We start from the raw sequence: 19,261 nt of genomic DNA on the forward strand, positions 1-19,261 counted from the left end.
GCAGACCTCAGACACAGAGACAGAGGAAATAGAGGCCATAAAATGTTGTCTTGTGCAGTGGTTGTAGATAAGAGTGTGTAGTGTTGACAATCGACTGTGTCACAGACTCAGCCACTAGCCACCAGCCACCACCTGGGTCAGATAAGGACTGAAGGGAAATGCACAGAATCAGAGATGTGTGTGATGGTTCCGAGATGAGTCTGCACTGTTACTAAGCAGGCCTCATCAGAGATTGGCATGTGGCATCTCGGGGAACCTACAGCAATCTATTATATAACTCATTGAACACCCCGAGCACTGTGTCTCTGATCTGGTCATACTACTCCCCAGAATCTCAGGAGGTAGAAAACACAGCACGGTAATGTAAGATAGTAAAGATTCTTAAGTCTTACTAATGTAATATACTAACCCAAGACTGAACAATGTCAGAAGACACTAAGAAACTGTTTGCATGCAAAAGACCTGTCAGGTTGAGCAAGTAAATTGCATGCTTTCTTAACCTATTTTCATCAATAACAAGGATCATTTATCTAGGTATGGAGCCATATAGCCTACACATGTGTAACAGATTTCAGTTGGAAATGTCATTTGGTGAGAGAATTAATAGGTGCATGGTCAAGGACATAATTCTTTAGTTGTTGTCTTTCTCAGTTTGGTATGTAGGTTATCAATTCCCAGTGCTAATATTCAGGTTGCCTAAAAGCTTTAAAAGCAGTTAATTTATACCCCAGTATCAGTGGCATGCTGTTGTTGTAGACAGCCCCGGTTATTTGTGTGTTCCTGGTATCAGAGGTCAGAAAGATAAAACTTCCTACTGTGTCCTTTGACCACAGAGCCCACTTATCTCACCTGACACTGTGTGTGTGTGTGTGTGTGTGTGTGTGTGTGTGTGTGTGTGTGTGTGTGTGTGTGTGTGTGAGAGAGAGAGAGAGAGAGAGAGAGAGAGAGAGAGAGAGAGAGAGAGAGAGAGAGAGAGAGAGAGAGTGAGTGAAACCCTCTGGTTCCCATGTCACATTTTGTGCCTCCCTCACTGACTTCCTCCCCCCACTTCCTGTGCGGGGTCATTATCCTATCCTGATAACCACAGACACACACACACACGCACACACGCACGCACACACGCACACACGCACCCACATGCACGCACTCATACATGTGCAAACACAAACACACACACACGAACACACACACACACACACACACACACACACACACACATACACACACACACACACACACTGTTTTTCAGTGGTGTGAACTTCAGGGGGACGATGCCCTTTGATCAGACTGCCATTGCCTCCCCTCTCCTTCCTTCCAATGAGTGTGTGTGGCTGCCTGTTTCACTGTCAAACCCACGTTTCCTCCAGCCAGGAGGCCTCTGAAGGTGCTATCTGTGCGAAAACTAGAGGATGCAGGTGTCCTGCTCTCTAAAATGTACAGTGACTTCTTTCCACATTAGTGAGGTCCTGACTGTATCAGTTTCTAGTTCAAACGGTGGCACCTCAGGGCAGTGAGGCCTAAAGCGGTGAAGCAGTGGTGGGGACCATGACACAACGGCCATTGAAGATCTGAGAGTTACTTCTTCTGTAAGGGATCGGGTATCAGGTATGGAGTGAGGATGTAAGACTATCTACGGCTAGTCTCTGACTGCTCTGTAAACATGCGAGGATGAAAGGAGTGAGAACAGAGGAGGACAGAGGAGCCATGACAGAGAGAGAGAGACTGGCGGAGAAGGGGAGGGGCTGAGGAGAGGATTAGAAAGGCTGTAATGATCACTGATCAAAGACACACACCGGAGGCAGGGGTGAGACAGGTTGTATGAAGCCTGAACGCATATATAGAGACACACACAGGCATGAAATGTGCACACACATACATTCACAGGAATACGCACATACTGTATATGTACAGCATAATGCAATCACTGCTATGTATACACACAAACACATGTGTGCTCTAGCCTACATACCATCAACACACAGGTGTGCACACAAACACACACACACACACACACACACACACACGCACACACACACACACACACACACACACACACACACACACTGATATCCACACAATCAGCAATGATTAATGCCTAACGCTGCACTGCCTATGCAGTCTACACACGCCGCAAGCACGGAAAAACAACCCACAGTCATTAGTACAAATATGTTCTTCATTGCTATGTATTACACACTACTACACCCAACAACAAATGTGACACCTGTGTGTTGTGTAGTAGTAATTCTCACTCCCCACACACGTAAAAACATGCCCTCAGGTCAACTTCAGAGTTTGAACTCTATTATTTAGAGAACCAGCAGTTTTCTTAATGTGTGGCTCATTCGATACGCTCTGTTTGGAGTTAATACAGTAAATGGTGTGTTTGGGTGGAATGGAGGAACATAATGCCAATGTAAATTAAGGTGGGTTTTCCACAGTGGTTTGCCAACATCAGATGTGTTTTGTTGCTCGGTTTGTTATTCTTGGTAACTGGAAGTTTACTCTCTGCAACGACAAAACATTCACAGGCTTGCAGTGGAGTAAGAGTTTTATATAATTGAGGAACACAATTTTTTTTATGGTGTTGAAATTGAAAGGAGTGGAACATAAATCAGATCTCTACACTAATCCCATATGATAAGGACCATATTGAATGTAATTACAGAGAGTTAGTAAATACCCTTACTCTCTCCATCTTTACATCTCTATCTCAAAGCCTCTGTGAGAAAACGCTGGCTGTGGTTTCCCTCTCTCGATGGGAGGTTGGTGCTCTAATAAAAGGAGACACACACACACACACACACACACACACACACAGCCAGTGTCGACCATGTCCGGAGGTGTCTCCGCACACATGGCCTCCACCGGAGGTCGACACATTTGGTGGCCACACACACACACACACACACACACACACACACACACACACTTGGTGGCCTCCTGCGCTCTCAACAAGCTCACTCTCACACCATTACAGCGGTGGGTAAACACACGATAATTCAGCCATGCAGCTCTCAGATTCAATAAGCACATTTTCACTACACTTGCACTGCCCTCTTTCTAACAGCCGGTGAGCTTGCAGCCATAGCTTAATGCCCATGTGCTTATTTGTGCAGTCGCCAGTTTTCCCAGCCCCCCACCCAACCCTCCCTCCCTCTCAACCCAGCGGGTTGGAGAGCCATGTGGGACAGTTTTGCGCTGGCATCCCCATAAATCTGTGGGAGGCTGGATGCATACAGCCCTCTCTAACAGTCAAGGAGTAGGGTCATGGGCAGCCCCCAAAGACCACCTCACCATCTAAATAGATCTGTTATGGTTTAACAACATGTTAGTGTATCATGGCCTCTGCCAAGAGGTTCTTGGACATTTATGGTATTAAGGAGGTAGTGGGCTTGCACTGTAACAGCATAGCTGCTGGTTCAAGCCTCATTACAGCTGTAATACAAGTGCAGCCAGGAGTCAAACTGTAGCTTCACACAAGTACTCGCAAACCATTCCTCCAAGAGGTGGAGATGATAAGGAAAATGCTCTTTCTAGAAAGATGAATGATGAATAATCATAATGTTATTTCTTAGAGATTCGAGGGCACTTCTGGCGGAATTATGTTTAACTAGGCGTTACTATCAATGCCAAAAAGCTGATAGTGTGTCAGTTCAAGGGACTATCAGGGGCTACAAAGGACCTCCTCCCAGGGATCATGTCTTGCCCCAGGGGCCAGAGCAGAGAGTCTGGGCCTGCTCTTCTGTGGTATCCCTTTCCCTCTGAACCTGATAGCAGGGCATATAATCCACACACACAGTGTCCCCAAACCCCCCCGCCCCCCAGGCCACGGCTTTGTGACTGCACCACCATTGATACTGAAGATGCACGACTTTGATGTGACCACAATGACGTTCAACCATGTCATTCATGAAGTTATATACCCCCCCCCCCTTCTCCTCTTCCTCCTCCCTACTCCCTACTACTGAATTCATAACCCCAATCCCCGAGATAAACTTGTTCACCTTTGGCAAGGCTGAGTATTCATATAAAGAATAAAGAGGAGACACAAGTAGGGGACCAGTAGGCTTTCCCCAGAACTAATACTTTGGGATAAAGGCAGGTCTGTTGTATTATGTCGTATTATGTCTGTTGTATTGTCTATAAAGACATTACAATCACACTCTTGTCAAAACAACAACAGTAACATTTCCCCCTTCCTTACCATTTCCCATAAGTCTCTTTGATTGAACGTGTGGGTTAGAACTCCCAGGAGAGACGTTAAAGAGTTCCATATACTCGGGATGGGGGGTAGTGGGTGTGTAGTTTAAGTAAGCACATGTGTCCTTGGTTGCTACATGAACACACACCCACTTAAGCATGTGCATGCCCTCCCACAGATAGACACACACGTAGCTCAGTGGAAATAAGCGAGTCCATTGAAAGCGGTCATGTGATAACACACGGTAGATAGATAAATAAAAAGAGATGTTGTGAGGATAATAATTAAGTATTTAAATACATTACTCAATGAATGTAATTTGATGTATTCAGACTCAGATATAACCAATAAGGTACGCAACTGGGACGACAGACAGCCGGCAGTCAGGGAGAGTCTAAGAGGAACATCATTCTGATAGACACATCCTTCCCCCAGTCCTGCTCTGTCTCTGCTGAGGTTTGTTATCAGGGCTGTTTACCTTCGGTTGTGAATACTGCCTGATAACAGCCTGCTAATCTATCCCTGCTCCTCTTTAGGCCTCTGACAGCTACCATCATTGTGCTGAGTGTTTGGACAGAGGAGATATCACAAGGATGTCTGGTTTAAAAAATAATAATAAAAGGATTCTAATCAGGGCTGTTTCATCTAAACTAGCAACCAACCAGGCCTACTGTCTGTGCACTGCTCTCTGATGATGAGGATAGAGGGAAATTGCACCACAAATTTGGTGAACTGTTTGTGAGAAAAGAAAGAGTCAATATGATGATATGTGATGCACATTTCCTACTTTAACTGTAATTCAAGCTTAATTTGTTATGTAATAATAGTCTTATGATGTATCCTGGACACGCACTGGAGGAAAACATTATTTTCCTGATTACTTACTGAGAGGGTCGTCTTTGCTCTTGGTCCCGTTGACTTTCCCATTCCTATCGATTCTCAGAAAGAACTTCTGGAAGGAGAACAGCTTCCTCTTGCGCACGTCTCCTTGCAGATGGTTGTAGCTGCGCACGTGTCTCCCCAGCGGACCCCCAGTCCTTCCTAGGGAACCCCCAGTCCTACCGAGAGGACCCTCAGTGGTCCCCGCCCCCGTCTCAACCCCAGCCCCAGCTCCAGCCTCAGCCAGGGAAATGTTTAAGGGAGCCCTAAGTGGTCTTGGTCCGAAAGGCTTCAGTCTGTCTCTGTGGGGCTGGTGGCAGACTACCCCGGGCAGGGAGAGGGAGAGGAGCACCAAGACTAGGAGCAGAGACACAGACAGGCAGGGGAAAGATGACCTAGACTTGGAACCAGACCAGGACCAAGCCCGAGACCGAGGCCTGGAGCAGGACAAGGCAGAGGCAGAGGCAGCCTTACTCCCTCCAGCAGCCCATCTGCTCATGGTAGTGTGGTGTAGGGAGGACTGGAGGCAGCCTCTCAGCCTGGGACATGCTGCTGGGGACGGGGAGAGGCTGAGAGGGCAGGGAGGGGAGCCCTCCAGGGTCTGGAGCTGAGGAGAGCTATCCTCTTCACTTTACAGTTTTGTTGTCCCTACAGAGGTTAGTATGTCCCCTTCCCTTGTTTTTAGTTTTTGTTTTGTTTTTACAGCTAGTGCAATTACTCTGTAGCAAAGTAATGTATTCCAATGGTGAATTAGAAAGGTCTTCTACGTTCTAATTAGCTGTCCACCTCTCTTTCTCTAATCAATTAGAACTGTCCAGAAAAAAAGAGGAAGGATGAAAACCTACATGGAAAAACAATGAATAGAGGAAACACATACAGCAGTTGTCCCCCTACCTGTTTATCTTTGCTAGCTAGCACAATTATTCTTAGTCAGTCCAGTGTCAAATCTGACAGGCGTCCTTCCTTTTTTATATTAGTCCTAAATTGCCCCTGAAATTGTTCCTATGTCCTTGAATGCTCCAGTTGCTGCCTCTTATTCCTAGGCAGAGATATTCTGATTATTAGTCCAACTGTAAAAATTCCATTTTTATTGATACACCTTCACAGTGGTTGTCCGTTATTTCCAACCTCTGAAATAGGGGCAAAAGCATCTACTGTACTGGCTAACGGAATAAAAGAAAACTTTTTCATATTTGACTCAGGAGAAGAAAAAACAAGTAAAAACTAGGTATCCAAGTATGAGAATGAAATTGTGGTCAGTCCGCATGTGTGATATCCCTCCTTCTTCTCTCTCTCCTCTATAAATGAATGTGTGGAGTGGACTCTCTCTCCCTCCCTCCCTCTCTTTCTCTCTCACTCTCTCTCTCTCTCTTCTCTCTCTTTCTCTCTCCCTCTCTCCCCTATGGCTCCACCTTCACCGAGGTAACAAGCTGGAGGAGGGCGGTACCTTGGGGGAGAGAGGGGTGGGGGGAAACAACTCTCTCTCATCATCTCTGAAGTGTCAGTTGTTTTGCTTGTTTGATATAAGGACCCCCTGATCTCCTTACCCTGAGTGTGTGTGTGTGTGTGTGTGTGTGTGTGTGTGTGTGTGCGTGTGTGTGTGTGTGTGTGTGTGTGCGCGTGTGTGTGTGTGTTTGCACATGTATGAGTGCGTGCATGTGGGTGCGTGTGTGCGTGTGTGTGTCTGTGTCTGTGTGTATGTGTGTGGGTGTGGGTGTGGGTGTGGGTGTGCGTGTGCGTGTGCGTGTACATGTGTGTGTGTGTGTGTGTGTATTTGCTACTTGATCTGACCCTCCCTCCCCACCCTCTTTCTCTTCCTCTCATACACACACCCACACACATACACACATGCACACACACACACACACACACACACACACACACACACACACAAATTCCTCCCAGTACCATTCCAACCACCTACCCTTCCCATCATTCCTTCTCACATGTGGGAGTGGGCTGAGCTGCATCGGGGGTTTGCTGTTGAGGGACAGGGGGTGGGAGAGGAGATCGGGGTAGGGCTTCATCTGGGTAGATAGGACTTCTGTAAGAAGTAGACCAGTCCCTTGGTTACAGAAGTGGTAGTGATTTGAGTACCCCAATGGCTGGTTGCTGAGTGAACTGTTTTATTATATGTACCAATGATATAATGTACTTTTGTGAGATAGTGGCCAGGCTTTTCACCTCTGTGTGCATTTGTGTGTGTGTGTGTGTGTGTGTGTGTGTTTGTGTTTGCACATGTATGAGTGCGTGCATGTGGGTGCGTGTGTGCGTGCGTGTGTGCGTGCGTGTGTGTGTGTGTGTGTCTGTGTCTGTGTCTGTGTGTATGTGTGTGGGTGTGAGTGTGCGTGTACATGTGTGTGTGTGTGTGTGTGTGTGCGTGTGTGCGTGTGTGTGTGTGTGCGTGTGTGTTTGTGTGTGTGTGTGTGTGTGTGTGTGTGTGTGTGTGTGTGTGTAGGGGGGTATTTAATTTGAAATGGACCTACTAGCTACCCATCAAGATATGAGAAGCCTGACAAGTGTAGATCCTGGTGTCATTCTCTAGCTCTCCAGAGAAACATATCAAGTTACCATCACAGGCATCTCATTCAGACCTCTCTCTTCTTTCCGCTATGGTGCTCTTCATAGTGCTCCAACCCTCCAACGATGTTGTAATGCAGTGGCGTTCTCCAGTTTCACTCACCAGACTTCTGCCGTCCACAGTGACTCAAGTGTCTGTATGGCTCATGGCCATTGAGAGGCTCCTTTACAAATCATGTATTATCGCCTCCCAGGCAAGACAAACACACGTCGGACATCAGAGATATCATCTTTAATCCATGAAGGGATGCACATTTACAAAGCCAGAAGATGTCGTGTCATGGTGATGACCTGATGATACTGTTGTGACTCAATAGGAAGGGGGTTGTGTTTAGTTCCACAGCTACCTCCAAACAGATACTAATCAGCCAATTCCCTTGTGTTCTTATCTCTTTTTCCGCATCCCTTTAAAGTAGAAGCCTGTCCCGTCGCCTGCTTTCTCTCCTGCACCCCCCCTTCCTAGATGTTTTGTGACGGCTTTAATGTCTGCCAGCGATCTATGGCCAGAGCAGTGGTCTGGTCCTAAGTCTGCTCTTAAAGTCTTTAAGTTAGCTGTGTGGCCTTATCTGTTGGTCCACAAACAAAGCAATCTTATCAGTAGGCCCACTTCCTTTGTTGTGTCCATTCCCACCATGATAGGCTGAGTCAGCAGGGTAGGAAACAGAGCTGAGGGGAGAGGACATCAGTTGCATTGATTATTGATTGAGTCATAATCGATACTCCCAAATTAATTTGCAGAATTTAAACAATTTAAACGATTCTTTTCACTTAACTTCCCACCAGAGGCATATCCTTATTTTTCTAAATTTGTGTTCTGATCCACTTTCTGTTTTTCTGACCTCATGATACGTATCATTTACTTGAGCCAAGAAAATGTGAGAGCCAATATAACATTCTCTGACAATCTGAATGCCCCATCTATAGTTACCACCTCACAAGATACATCAGGAATGCATTTGAAAACTCTCATATAGCCAACACAATTCCATATCTCCTCATACAGACCAGTCTTTAAGGAGCAGATCCTCTTCATGGGCAAAAATAATCATCTTAAATTATGGCAATATCTCTCTCTTTTGAAGGAGTTTGGCTTTCCTTTAAGAGGATAATGTCCTTTGCAGGTGCTTCAGAGGGAGATGGACCTGTCCTGGTGCTGAAAAACATTCAAGATGTACTGTTTTTTGTTTTTCAAGGTTGAAGAGCAAATTCTTTGTAAAGGCAGCCATACCAGTGTTTTTCCCCCCTCCTAAACGCAATATAAGTGAGATTTGGAGGTACTGGAGGGTGTCCAGGGTCTCATCTCCCTCTGTGCTCCTCTGATTTATGTTTGTACCGTATCTTTATTGATCTATCTCATTGCATTGCTCTCAAAGTAAAAGAAACAACAGGCAATACAACAGTCCAATGTGTTCCTGATCCCTGGCTTGGGGCTGTTGGTAGCTGGGATTTTGTACTGTGCAAAAACAAAACATGATTACAAGGTAGGTAATGAAATATTAAATGCTGGATATACACATGCATCAAGTCAGATTTGATTTCACACAACCCCCCTGTACTATAAGAGGAACAGAATAGAACATATGGAATAATTCCTTTTGCTATAGGCCTACTGCTTAAAATGAAAGTATCAGTGATTTTATCCTTTGACAACATTTTTTCTCTCCCCCTCATCCCTCTCATATAGTTTCTATGTTTTTTCTGGTGTTTGCATTGTGTAGAGATGAGAGGATAGACCAAATGTAGTCTACTGTACTTCTATAGGTTTGAGTACTGTACAGTAGCCTATATAACCTTATCGGTCTCTCCCCAGGTCTATCTTTAAAAAAATATTTTATCTCAATGAGACTAACCTGGATAAATAATAGTTAAATAAACTAGACAGGTACAATTTCTGTGGAAATTGTGAAGTGTGCTTGCCCCACCAAAATGTAAACTGGGATGTCTAGTTTACTAGATAGGTATTTTAACCAACTGTAATAAACAGGCTTTTGAAAATGACAGTTGGCCGTCATGGGAACCTGCTGTAAGCTATGGTGAAAATGTCTTTGCTAGCTAACAAACAAACGGCCAGAAGGTAAAAACTACTACTATGTTATGGAATAGATATTCAGTGTTTAGGAACTGAATATTTAACTCTGAGGGACATGCACACCCTGGTTTCCAGTGTGTCTGAGAGATGGGATTGGCGCAACATAGGAAATCAGAGAGGAATGGAAATCCGGTTTCCTGTTTAATCGAGGAAAATCACATCTGAGAATCTGTTTGGGCTCAGTAGGCCTAGGTGATGTTATCCCTGTCATAATGTAACAATAATATTGGCATTTAGTGGGTTCTTCGTGAAGTAAAGCCACTTACGTATGTAGTCTATGTGGCAATCAAACTCCGAACTCGCAACACCCGATTGACCAATCAAAACCATCTGTGTGTGTGTGTGTGTGTGTGTATTCCCCCAGGCCTGCTCAATGTGTGCTGAGTCAGAGGAGGTCATGGGAGTAATAAAGGAACATGCCGGGTACAAGGATGCCAGTCTTACTGCCTGGGGGACAAACAGACTGATGGGGTCCAGATGAAAGCGACCGGTCTGAGCTTCACCTTTATCTCCAACCCCCCAACTCTACAGTAACTCCACCCCCCCCCCAGCCCTACAGCCAGAGCCTCCACCCCCCAGCCCTACAACCAGAGCCTCCACCCCCCAGCCCTACAGCCAGAGCCTCCACCCCCCAGCCCTACAACCAGAGCCTCCACCCCCCAGCCCTACAGCCAGAGCCTCCATCCCCCAGCCCTACAGCCAGAGCCTCCAACCCCCCAGCCCTACAGTCAAAGCCTCCATCCCCAGCCCTACAGTCAAAGCCTCCATCCCCAGCCCTACAGCCAGAGCCTCCATCCCCAGCCCTACAGCCAGAGCCTCCATCCCCAGCCCTACAGTCAGAGCCTCCATCCCCCAGCCCTACAGCCAGAGCCTCCACCCCCCAGCCCTACAGTCAGAGCCTCCATCCCCAGCCCTACAGTCAGAGCCTCCATCCCCAGCCCTACAGCCAGAGCCTCCATCCCCAGCCCTACAGTCAGAGCCTCCATCCCCAGCCCTACAGTCATGCTCCATCCCCAGCCCTACAGTCAGAGCCTCCATCCACAGCCATACAGTCAAAGCCTCCATCCCCGGCCCTACAGTCAAAGCCTCCACCCCTGGCCCTACAGTCATGCTCCATCCCCAGCTCTACAGGCAAAGCCTCCACCCACAGCCATACAGTCAAAGCCTCCAGCCCTACAGTCAGAGCCTCCACCCACAGCTCTACAGTCAGAGCCTCCATCCACAGCCCTACAGTCAAAGCCTCCACCCACAGCCATACAGTCAGAGCCTCCAGCCCTACAGTCAGAGCCTCTACCCACAGCCCTACAGTCAGAGCCTCCATCCCCTGCCCTACAGTCAAAGCCTCCACCCACAGCCCTACAGTCAGAGCCTCCATCCCCTGCCCTACAGCCAGAGCCTCCATCCCCAGCCCTACAGTCAAAGCCTCCATCCCCAGCCCTACAGTCAAAGCCTCCACCCCCGGCCCTACAGTCATGCTCCATCCCCAGCTCTACAGGCAAAGCCTCCACCCACAGCCATACAGTCAAAGCCTCCAGCCCTACAGTCAGAGCCTCCACCCACAGCCCTACAGTCAGAGCCTCCAGCCCTACAGTCAGAGCCTCTATCCACAGCCCTACAGTCAGCCTCTTTTTTGCTAGTCATCAAATGTAAATATTTGATGTGTCCCGAGGCCGTTGCGTGGCCATGGGGTGTCTGGTAACGCAGATGAGGTTGCTGTTTCCTGCCTTATGGTGAGCGATAGATGTTTGTCATGTTATCTCTCGCATCCTGGATGGACACTTACATCACCCTCACCGCAGCGTGTCGGATTCAGCATGGCAGAGGAATTCACTTACAGGTCAGACACTCTATCAACTGACCAGTCACAACCAGTCCTGTTTTTACTGGGGATAACACAAGGTAATGAGGCAGTCAAAATGACCATGAATGTAATATTACTGCAGCAGTATAATAGTCAATATGATTGCAATCAAGTGTGAAATATGCAAAATCAGTCATATTAATAATATTATCAAAACTATAATAAAAAAAATGACATTAGAACGTATGATATCATTTCATTTCATCTCATGAAGGCTGGGGGGAGAGCTTGTATTATTTCCCCCACGCTATACTGACTCAGCACAGCTTGAATGAAGGAACTATGACATAACAGTCAGTTAACCTGGGGCCATGACGCCGCGCATTTAAAACAGAAATAATACCTGCAAACTTGTATACAGATGAACATTGTTTACAATACTGAAGAAGAAGAAAGCAGTCACTGCAAGCCTATAGGCTAAGTCATGAACATGGTCTTCAAGAAGTCCTTTTCACTTCTTTACTGCATGATCCCCCCCAAAAAACTGATATTGCACCATACTATGTAAGAATGAAAACTACGTTGATGCTTTTCTGTTTGATAGTTTAGTATCCTGTTAGTATAGTAGATATGGTACATAGTATAGTAGATAGTGTACATAGCCTTTATTTATGTAAACCAGCTCTTTTCCCTTTTTTTATTTTACCCGTGGCCCTCTTGTTTTTAGTCTTTTTTTCCAAGCACCAGGGGAGCCCCCCCTCCTAAATTTCGTTGTATGGTACCTGTACTGTATTAATGACAATAAAGACCATTCATTCATTGATAATTAAGGTTAAAAAGCCAGGTTAAAGAAAGGATTATTTCCTTCAAGCAATAAACATGCATACTGACACAACCAGGGGCGCTTCAATTAATCAATGCACTATGACATAACACAACAGTTAGGTAATACGGTAGGATGGAGAGAGCTTTGTCATGATAACACACACACATGAGCACGTGCAGACACACACACACACAGATACACACACACACACAAACACACACAAACACAGACACACACACACACACACACACACACACACACACACACACAAACACAGACACACACACAAACACACACACACACACACACACACAAACACACACAAACACAGACACACACACACACACATTGATTTCATCTAGGACACCATGCTCCACATCGGACCGGTGTAGTGTTACTGGTTCCACTGCTGACTAACTCCTGCCGTGGGTTGAGTGACAGCAGCAGGGAGCGAGCGGAGAGCGACGAGGTCCGTGTCAGGTTATCTGGGACAGAGGAGCATGGGAAATCTGGGCCAGATGAACCTGATCCCTGAAACAGAGCCTGACAGTGCTGCTGCTACTGCTGGTGCTGCTAGTGCTGGTGCTGGGTGATGCACAGCGTGTTGCATCTGGTTCTGCCCTGTGCTACACACTGACCTGAGAGGTCAGAGGTCAAGACGGAAGAGCAGAGCAAGAGTGGTCAACTCCGATCCTGCATACAAAGTCACATGTGCAGGATTCTGTTTCAGCCCAGATACCTGATTCATTCATTTGTGATTCGATGGTGATTCGATGGAATAATTAGAAGAATTGGTGATGGGTTGAAACAAAAAAATTGGTTTGGCTCTCCATGAGCATGGTTAGCCTCCTCTAAAAAGAAATCAACACTGCGCTAAGGCTACAACATTATATCAAGTCCAGACCTAAAGTCGTTTATAGACAGGGATTGGGTTTAAGATGAACATCTGGCATTCCATTTATCCATAGATGTGTGTTAACATTATGCTTATCTAACCAGGTATGAACCCAGCTTAACTGAATCTACCCTGACATCTTATACTGTATATAGCCCTGGGTCTTGGAGAAAAGTCATGTTGAATGAGTATCTCCACCAATAACATGCTCTTCCTCCTATTCATTTCCTCTAACATTGACCAGTGCCTCTGCTCACTGATACTGTATCATCAGCAGAGACACAGCAAAGACTCAGACAGATCCTCACAGTAGCAGTACAAACCGTACATACTTTCATACCAAAATGCATTTAACATTGCATTTACGTTACAAAACACAGTCACAATAAACATGTTTTGTAATTGCATTTATTGCAGGAGACAATGAGTAGGACACAGTATGAACACAATGTTGTACAATATCATATAAACATGGCTGCCATCTTTAGAAGGGCCTGAGAGGGATGACCTGCAACACCTCATTCTCATTGGCCTGTCTGATACAGGGGGAGGAGCAAAACAGGTAGACACTGCCTGGGTACCTGACTGTTTCTGCATTGAATTATTTACTACACACAAGTTGTTCAACTAAATAATGACATGTTTCGTAACGCAGAAATATATAATATAAGATAATAGTCTGGTCATGCCAAATACTGTCCGGGTGCCAAGATTTGTCCGGGTGGTATAATCAGATCTTTCAAATGCCATGAAGCATTCATTGCTATGCCGACACTAGCATTCCAGCATGCTAATTTCACAAATAATTTGCTACGCTAATGTTACCAAGTTGGGTTGTTTAGCAAACAAACTCACATCACATCAGCCAAAGTAGTGATAAATAATTCCATAACTGGATACTACTTAATTTCCAATCATAGCTAGCTAGCTTACTTATTTACTTATCATCTAGCAGCATGCCAGTCATTTGACTGAACTATTACTGTCCCAAATGTACATTTGATAAGTAAGTAAGTAAGTATGTAAGCTAGCTAGCTATGATTGGAAACAAAGTAGTATCCAGTTATGGAATTATATGAATCACTACTATGGCGGATGTGATGTGGGTCTGTTTGCTACATCAGTTAACTAGCCAACTCTGTAACATCAGAGCAGCGTGGAGAAACAACGAGTGGAAGGGTTTACTCAGGAATGGAATGTCCGGAATGCTCGCGTCGGCATAGCAACGAACGCGTCATGGTGTTCGAAAGACCTGATTACATCACCCAGACAAATTTTGGCACCCAGACACTATTTGGCATTCAGTACCCAGGGAAGGGTAGATAGACACATAGCACCATCGACAGCTCTGAGAATGAGAGCAATAAAATAAAATATAAAATAAAACAGAATAAAAACAGAAACTAGAGGTCGCAAGATCGTATTCAGTCGGAGCAAGTCGAATTGCGGGGGCTACTGTTTGCAACAACTTGACGTCTGTATCATAAGGACCAGACAAGCATCTATCAATACTACAACATTTAATTAAAGAAAAAAGCATGATTGAATAATTAATATCCCAACTGTTGGTGGGGAAATATGGAAAGGAAGCGAGACATACAAGCCAAGCGGGCTGTACAGAGGTTGACATTCTGAAAATGAGAGAAATGGGGGTAAGACAGGGTCAGATAAGATCTATTTTTCTAAATAACAGCTATAAAGGTTTGGCAAGGCTAAGACAAACTGCCCATAGCAGCATAAAATACATTAGCTCCTTGAATTCTCCGGTTCATACGGATATGGGAGGAGCCAGAGGTTATTTTGAAAGGGGTCACAGTAGCACAGGTCAGTGTTATCCTGGTTTAGAATGGGGCCAGAATTGTGAAGGTCAGTGTTACTTTGTTTTGGAATGAGGACAGAAAAGTGAGAGTCAGTGTTGCCCTGGTTTAGAATGGGGCCTAAGAAGTGAGAGTAAAGGCCAATGCACACGGCATGCAATTTTGTCGCACGACAACATTCGATTCTCAATTCTTTGAATTATTCCAATTGGTGTGAATGGAGAATCGAATGTTGTCGTGCGATAATATCGCATCGCACGCCGTGTGCATTGTCTCATTCAAAACAATGGAATCGAATTCGGCGGTGCGACAAAATCAGGGCCGTGTGCATTGGCCTTAAGTGTTACCCTTGACAGGTGACACAGCACTGTTTCTGGATGGACCTGAGGGAGCAACGACCCAGGAGCTTCAGCTTGTCACAGAACCGAGAAGACATGCTGTTCTTCCTGCACACTGGACCTACACAACCACAATAGAACACGCATCAGGAAAGACGACTGGGTTAGTTAAGCTTCACATACACAAACAGTTCTGTAATTTAACAGTATCAGTAAATCCCACAAATATTTAAAGTAATTTAGGTATTCTTTGAGCAAAATGGAATAGACATACTTAATAAAAAGGAAGAGTGTGACGTGTTCCTACCTGTGTTGGTTTTACACTCCTGCATGCCACACTTCCTGAGGGTCTCTGGTTTGAGGGTCTTCTCACAGAGGCTATTCATCTCTGCGACTGAGTCCTCACTAACACAGTTAACCGCACGATGCTGGAGGCCCCCGCCACAGCTCATAGAACACTGACACACACACACACACACACACACACACACACACACACACACACACACACACACACACACACACACACCAGAAGCCATATAGAGGGCTATCAACATACAATATGACAGCATAGAAAACAGGCCATGTTAATGGCAGGCCATTAAAACACAATTGCATCCACTTGTATAATAAATACAATATATACTGTACCATGGCTACAGTAGTTACAAATAATGCATACTAAGATTGAACATGTATTAGTATTCATTTGAAATGATCCTCATTGTCTGTGCCTTACCTCCTCCCAGTCCTGTTGCTCCCAGTGGTAGCAGGACTGGAGACTGCAGGACTCGGTGTGGTTTGGCCTCTGGGTGGCGCTACAGCGCTTGTGCTCAGGGCAATACACCAGCCGCTCTCTCACTCCCTCACCACAGCTCCCAGAGCACTGGGGATGGGCAGGGACAGAAAGACAGAGAGACTCATCTCTTACGTCATACTCAATAGTTTAGACAGACAAGCCCAGTACTCCACAAACTTCTCCAGTCTGCAGTAGGCATTTGAGAAAATAAACCCTAATTAATTAGGGTGTGTGTGTGTCTGTGTATGTGTGTGTGTGTGTATGTGTGTGTGTGTGTGTGTGTGTGTGTGTGTGTGTGTGTGTGTGTGTGTGTGTGTAAGTGTGTGTAAGTGTGTGTAAGTGTGTGTGTAAGTGTGTGTGTAAGTGTGTGCATGCATGCGTACACACGTGTTTATACAGTATGTATACCTGTCCCCAGGGGGAGGTCCTCCAGGCCAAGCAGGGCTGTGGGTGGCAGGACAGGGTGTTGGGGGGTCTGGAGGACAAGGCCTGGCAGTGGAAGGGTCTCAGCGGCCGTATGTTCTGGGCATCCACACACTGGACATCACGCTGCCTCCTACCCACCATCTCACAACCCTCTGGACACTACACAGTGAGAGGGAGACAGAGGGAGGAGGAGAGGTTTCTGCTTTCACAAACTTTCATTGAAATTTTCTTTAGCAACTTTTCTTATCTAAGGCAGAAACAGTGGGGTGCCCATGCAGGCTACAGACCTTAGTCCAGTTACCAATGAGCCAGGTGGCACAGTGGCGCAGGTGGCAGATGCGGGCAGGCTCTGGTTTCTTCAGATTGGCACAGTCCTCCTCCTGCTGGGAGCTACACTCCACTGTCCTCCACACTGCACCTAGCCCACATGATGAAGAGCACTGAGGGGAGAGGGGGGAAAGAGGAGAGGCGAGGAGAAGAGAGAGAGAGGGAAAGAGAGTGGAAGAGTTTAATTATTACCGACTGTTATGTAATTGCAACGGCCAAGTCTGTTATATTGTAATTGTAACTCTAAGCATTGTTACTTGTCAATGATTTCTGACCATTTGAGGTCACTGATTCTGTTATAAAAGCCTTCTACTGTACAATTACAATCACAACGACATTTACCATTTACCTTCTACACAGAGTGCACTATAGTATCCCTAATATAGCCTCATCACTATGGAAACCCCAGAGGGTTCCTTTCCTCCAGTACCCACCTCACTCCAGTTAGCCACCACCCAGAACAGCTCCATCTTGCTTGGCTCTGTGGCATTCAGGTTGCCATAGTCACTGGTGAAGCTCAACACTGGACTTCCTGGTCTCTGCTCCTGGCCCTTGGAGCGGGAGGAGGAACCTTTGGGGCGGGTTGTGGGCTTTTTAGAACGGGGGGCAGAGCTGCCACTCTTGGGGGGCTCAACAGGCTTCTTCAGCTTAACGATCCTGACGGTAGGGTGGGGGGTCTTGGTGGTGCGGAAAGTAGCTTTTGAAGTGGGGTGGGCTTGTGTCTTGGGGGAGGAGGTTGCTGGTGTACCCCTCGCCCCCCCTGAGTTTGCCCTAGTGGTGCGGGTGGGAGTGGTAGTGTGGGGTGTCCGAGGTGTACGGTGGGCATAAGGGTTGATATAGGAGGTGGTGTTGGGGGGAGAGAGGGGGTAATGACGGGTGGTCATAGCCCACTGTACAGTGCTAGTGTGTGGGGTGGAGGAGGAGGTAACAGGGGGTACTCTGGTTGTGAGTGTAGCACGTGGGGTGGAGCGTGAGGAGGTTGGGATGCGTGTAGTGCGATGGGGTGATTGGTATTTTGTCCTAAAAGAGGTTGCTGTGGTAACAATGTCCAGCTCAATAATCCCTTGTTCCTCTGTAGTGGCATCTTCAACATTGTCATAACCAGGGGTGTACCTCACCCCCAAATCTGGAAACACCATATCTGGTGCACTCCCCTCTTCTTCCGCTTTTTCCTCCTCCCTTTCTTCCTCCCCCACCTCTTTTCCTCTCATATCATTCTCGTTCCTCTCCTCCTCAGCAGGACTAGCCACAGTAGGGGAGGAGACTCCACCACTGTCCTCCTCATTCTTCCCGAGGAGGTTGAACTCATAATCATCTACGTCGATGATGACCTCAGGGGTTGTGAGTGGCCTGGTGGTCGTAGTAATAGCAGTTGTAGTTTTCTCTGGTGTAGTGGCTGTAGTCCTGGGTTTAGTCGTGGCACTGGTGCTCTCAGGGCCCCAAGTGTGGGTGACGGGGTGCCTGGTAGGTTGGCTCTTGGGTGGGTAGACGCGGCGGTACTTAGGGGGCGGTCCCGGACGTCTGCGGAGGGCGCCTTGGATAGGGCAGCTCTGCAGGGCGCACAGCGACTTGGAGCGGGGTTTGGCTGAAAGGTTGCACTTGGTTTTAGGTGCGGTTCGACAGGTGACCACCCGGGAGCGTACGCCCCCACCACATGTCACTGGGCACTGAGAGAGAGCGAGAGAGAGAGAGAGAGAGAGAGAGAGAGAGAGAGAGAGAGAGAGAGAGAGAGAGAGAGAGAGAGAGAGGCAGATCAAGGCAGATCATCAACACAACAAGATTATATGGACTGGGAGATGGACAGAGAAATAAATAGGAAGAGGAATGAGGGGAGGAAAAGAGGGAGACAAAGAGAAGGATAGAGGCCAGAGAGAGAAGGCAGAGGAGGAAAGAAAGAGCGACAGAGGGGAGAGGAGTGAGAGAGAGATGAATGCTCATCCTACCTCTGTCCAATTGCCAACAGCCCAGTCAGGTCCACAGGGCACGTCTCTGTTGCAGGGCACCACGGGTTTGGGCTTGATGAGGTGTTTACAGTCTATAGGATGCAGCACCCTTTCCTCCCCTGCCACCGTGCGTACACACAGCACCGTACGCTTACGCACTCCCTCCGAACCACAGGTGGTTGAACAATACTGCCAGCCCCCCACCCACCACCTGTAGGGGAGGGAGCAGGGAGGGGGGGTGAGACAAGGGGGTTAGGCAGCGGGAAAGTAGTACAGTAACTGTATTAGTGTACCTAGAGAGATGCACTTGATTAACACCATAACGCTGTTGTAACAA

General features: G+C 46.8%; 2 protein-coding genes across 2 annotated transcripts in view; both read right to left on the minus strand.

Moving 5' to 3' along the window:
- fgf10b (fibroblast growth factor 10b) overlaps nucleotides 1-5,582 on the minus strand; it is a gene marked incomplete at both ends in the record, with an annotated part of 6,577 nt that extends 995 nt beyond the window's left edge. The window contains one exon of the mRNA XM_080531382.1: nucleotides 5,090-5,582. Coding sequence (XP_080387508.1) covers nucleotides 5,090-5,582 — 493 coding nt within the window. The remainder of the gene's footprint in view (nucleotides 1-5,089) is intronic.
- Nucleotides 5,583-15,434: 9,852 nt separating this feature from the next.
- LOC308157776 (A disintegrin and metalloproteinase with thrombospondin motifs 12-like) overlaps nucleotides 15,435-19,261 on the minus strand; it is a gene marked incomplete at both ends in the record, with an annotated part of 29,675 nt that continues 25,848 nt past the window's right edge. The window contains 8 exons of the mRNA XM_080531383.1: nucleotides 15,435-15,550; nucleotides 15,737-15,887; nucleotides 16,169-16,315; nucleotides 16,637-16,813; nucleotides 16,942-17,094; nucleotides 17,416-17,752; nucleotides 18,095-18,648; nucleotides 18,925-19,135. Of these exons, the coding sequence (XP_080387509.1) occupies nucleotides 15,435-15,550; nucleotides 15,737-15,887; nucleotides 16,169-16,315; nucleotides 16,637-16,813; nucleotides 16,942-17,094; nucleotides 17,416-17,752; nucleotides 18,095-18,648; nucleotides 18,925-19,135 (1,846 nt within the window). The remainder of the gene's footprint in view (nucleotides 15,551-15,736; nucleotides 15,888-16,168; nucleotides 16,316-16,636; nucleotides 16,814-16,941; nucleotides 17,095-17,415; nucleotides 17,753-18,094; nucleotides 18,649-18,924; nucleotides 19,136-19,261) is intronic.

This window comes from Nansenia antarctica (genome assembly GCF_963989245.1).
Source record: "Nansenia antarctica genome assembly, chromosome: 5".
Taxonomy (NCBI): Eukaryota; Metazoa; Chordata; class Actinopteri; order Argentiniformes; family Microstomatidae; genus Nansenia; species Nansenia antarctica.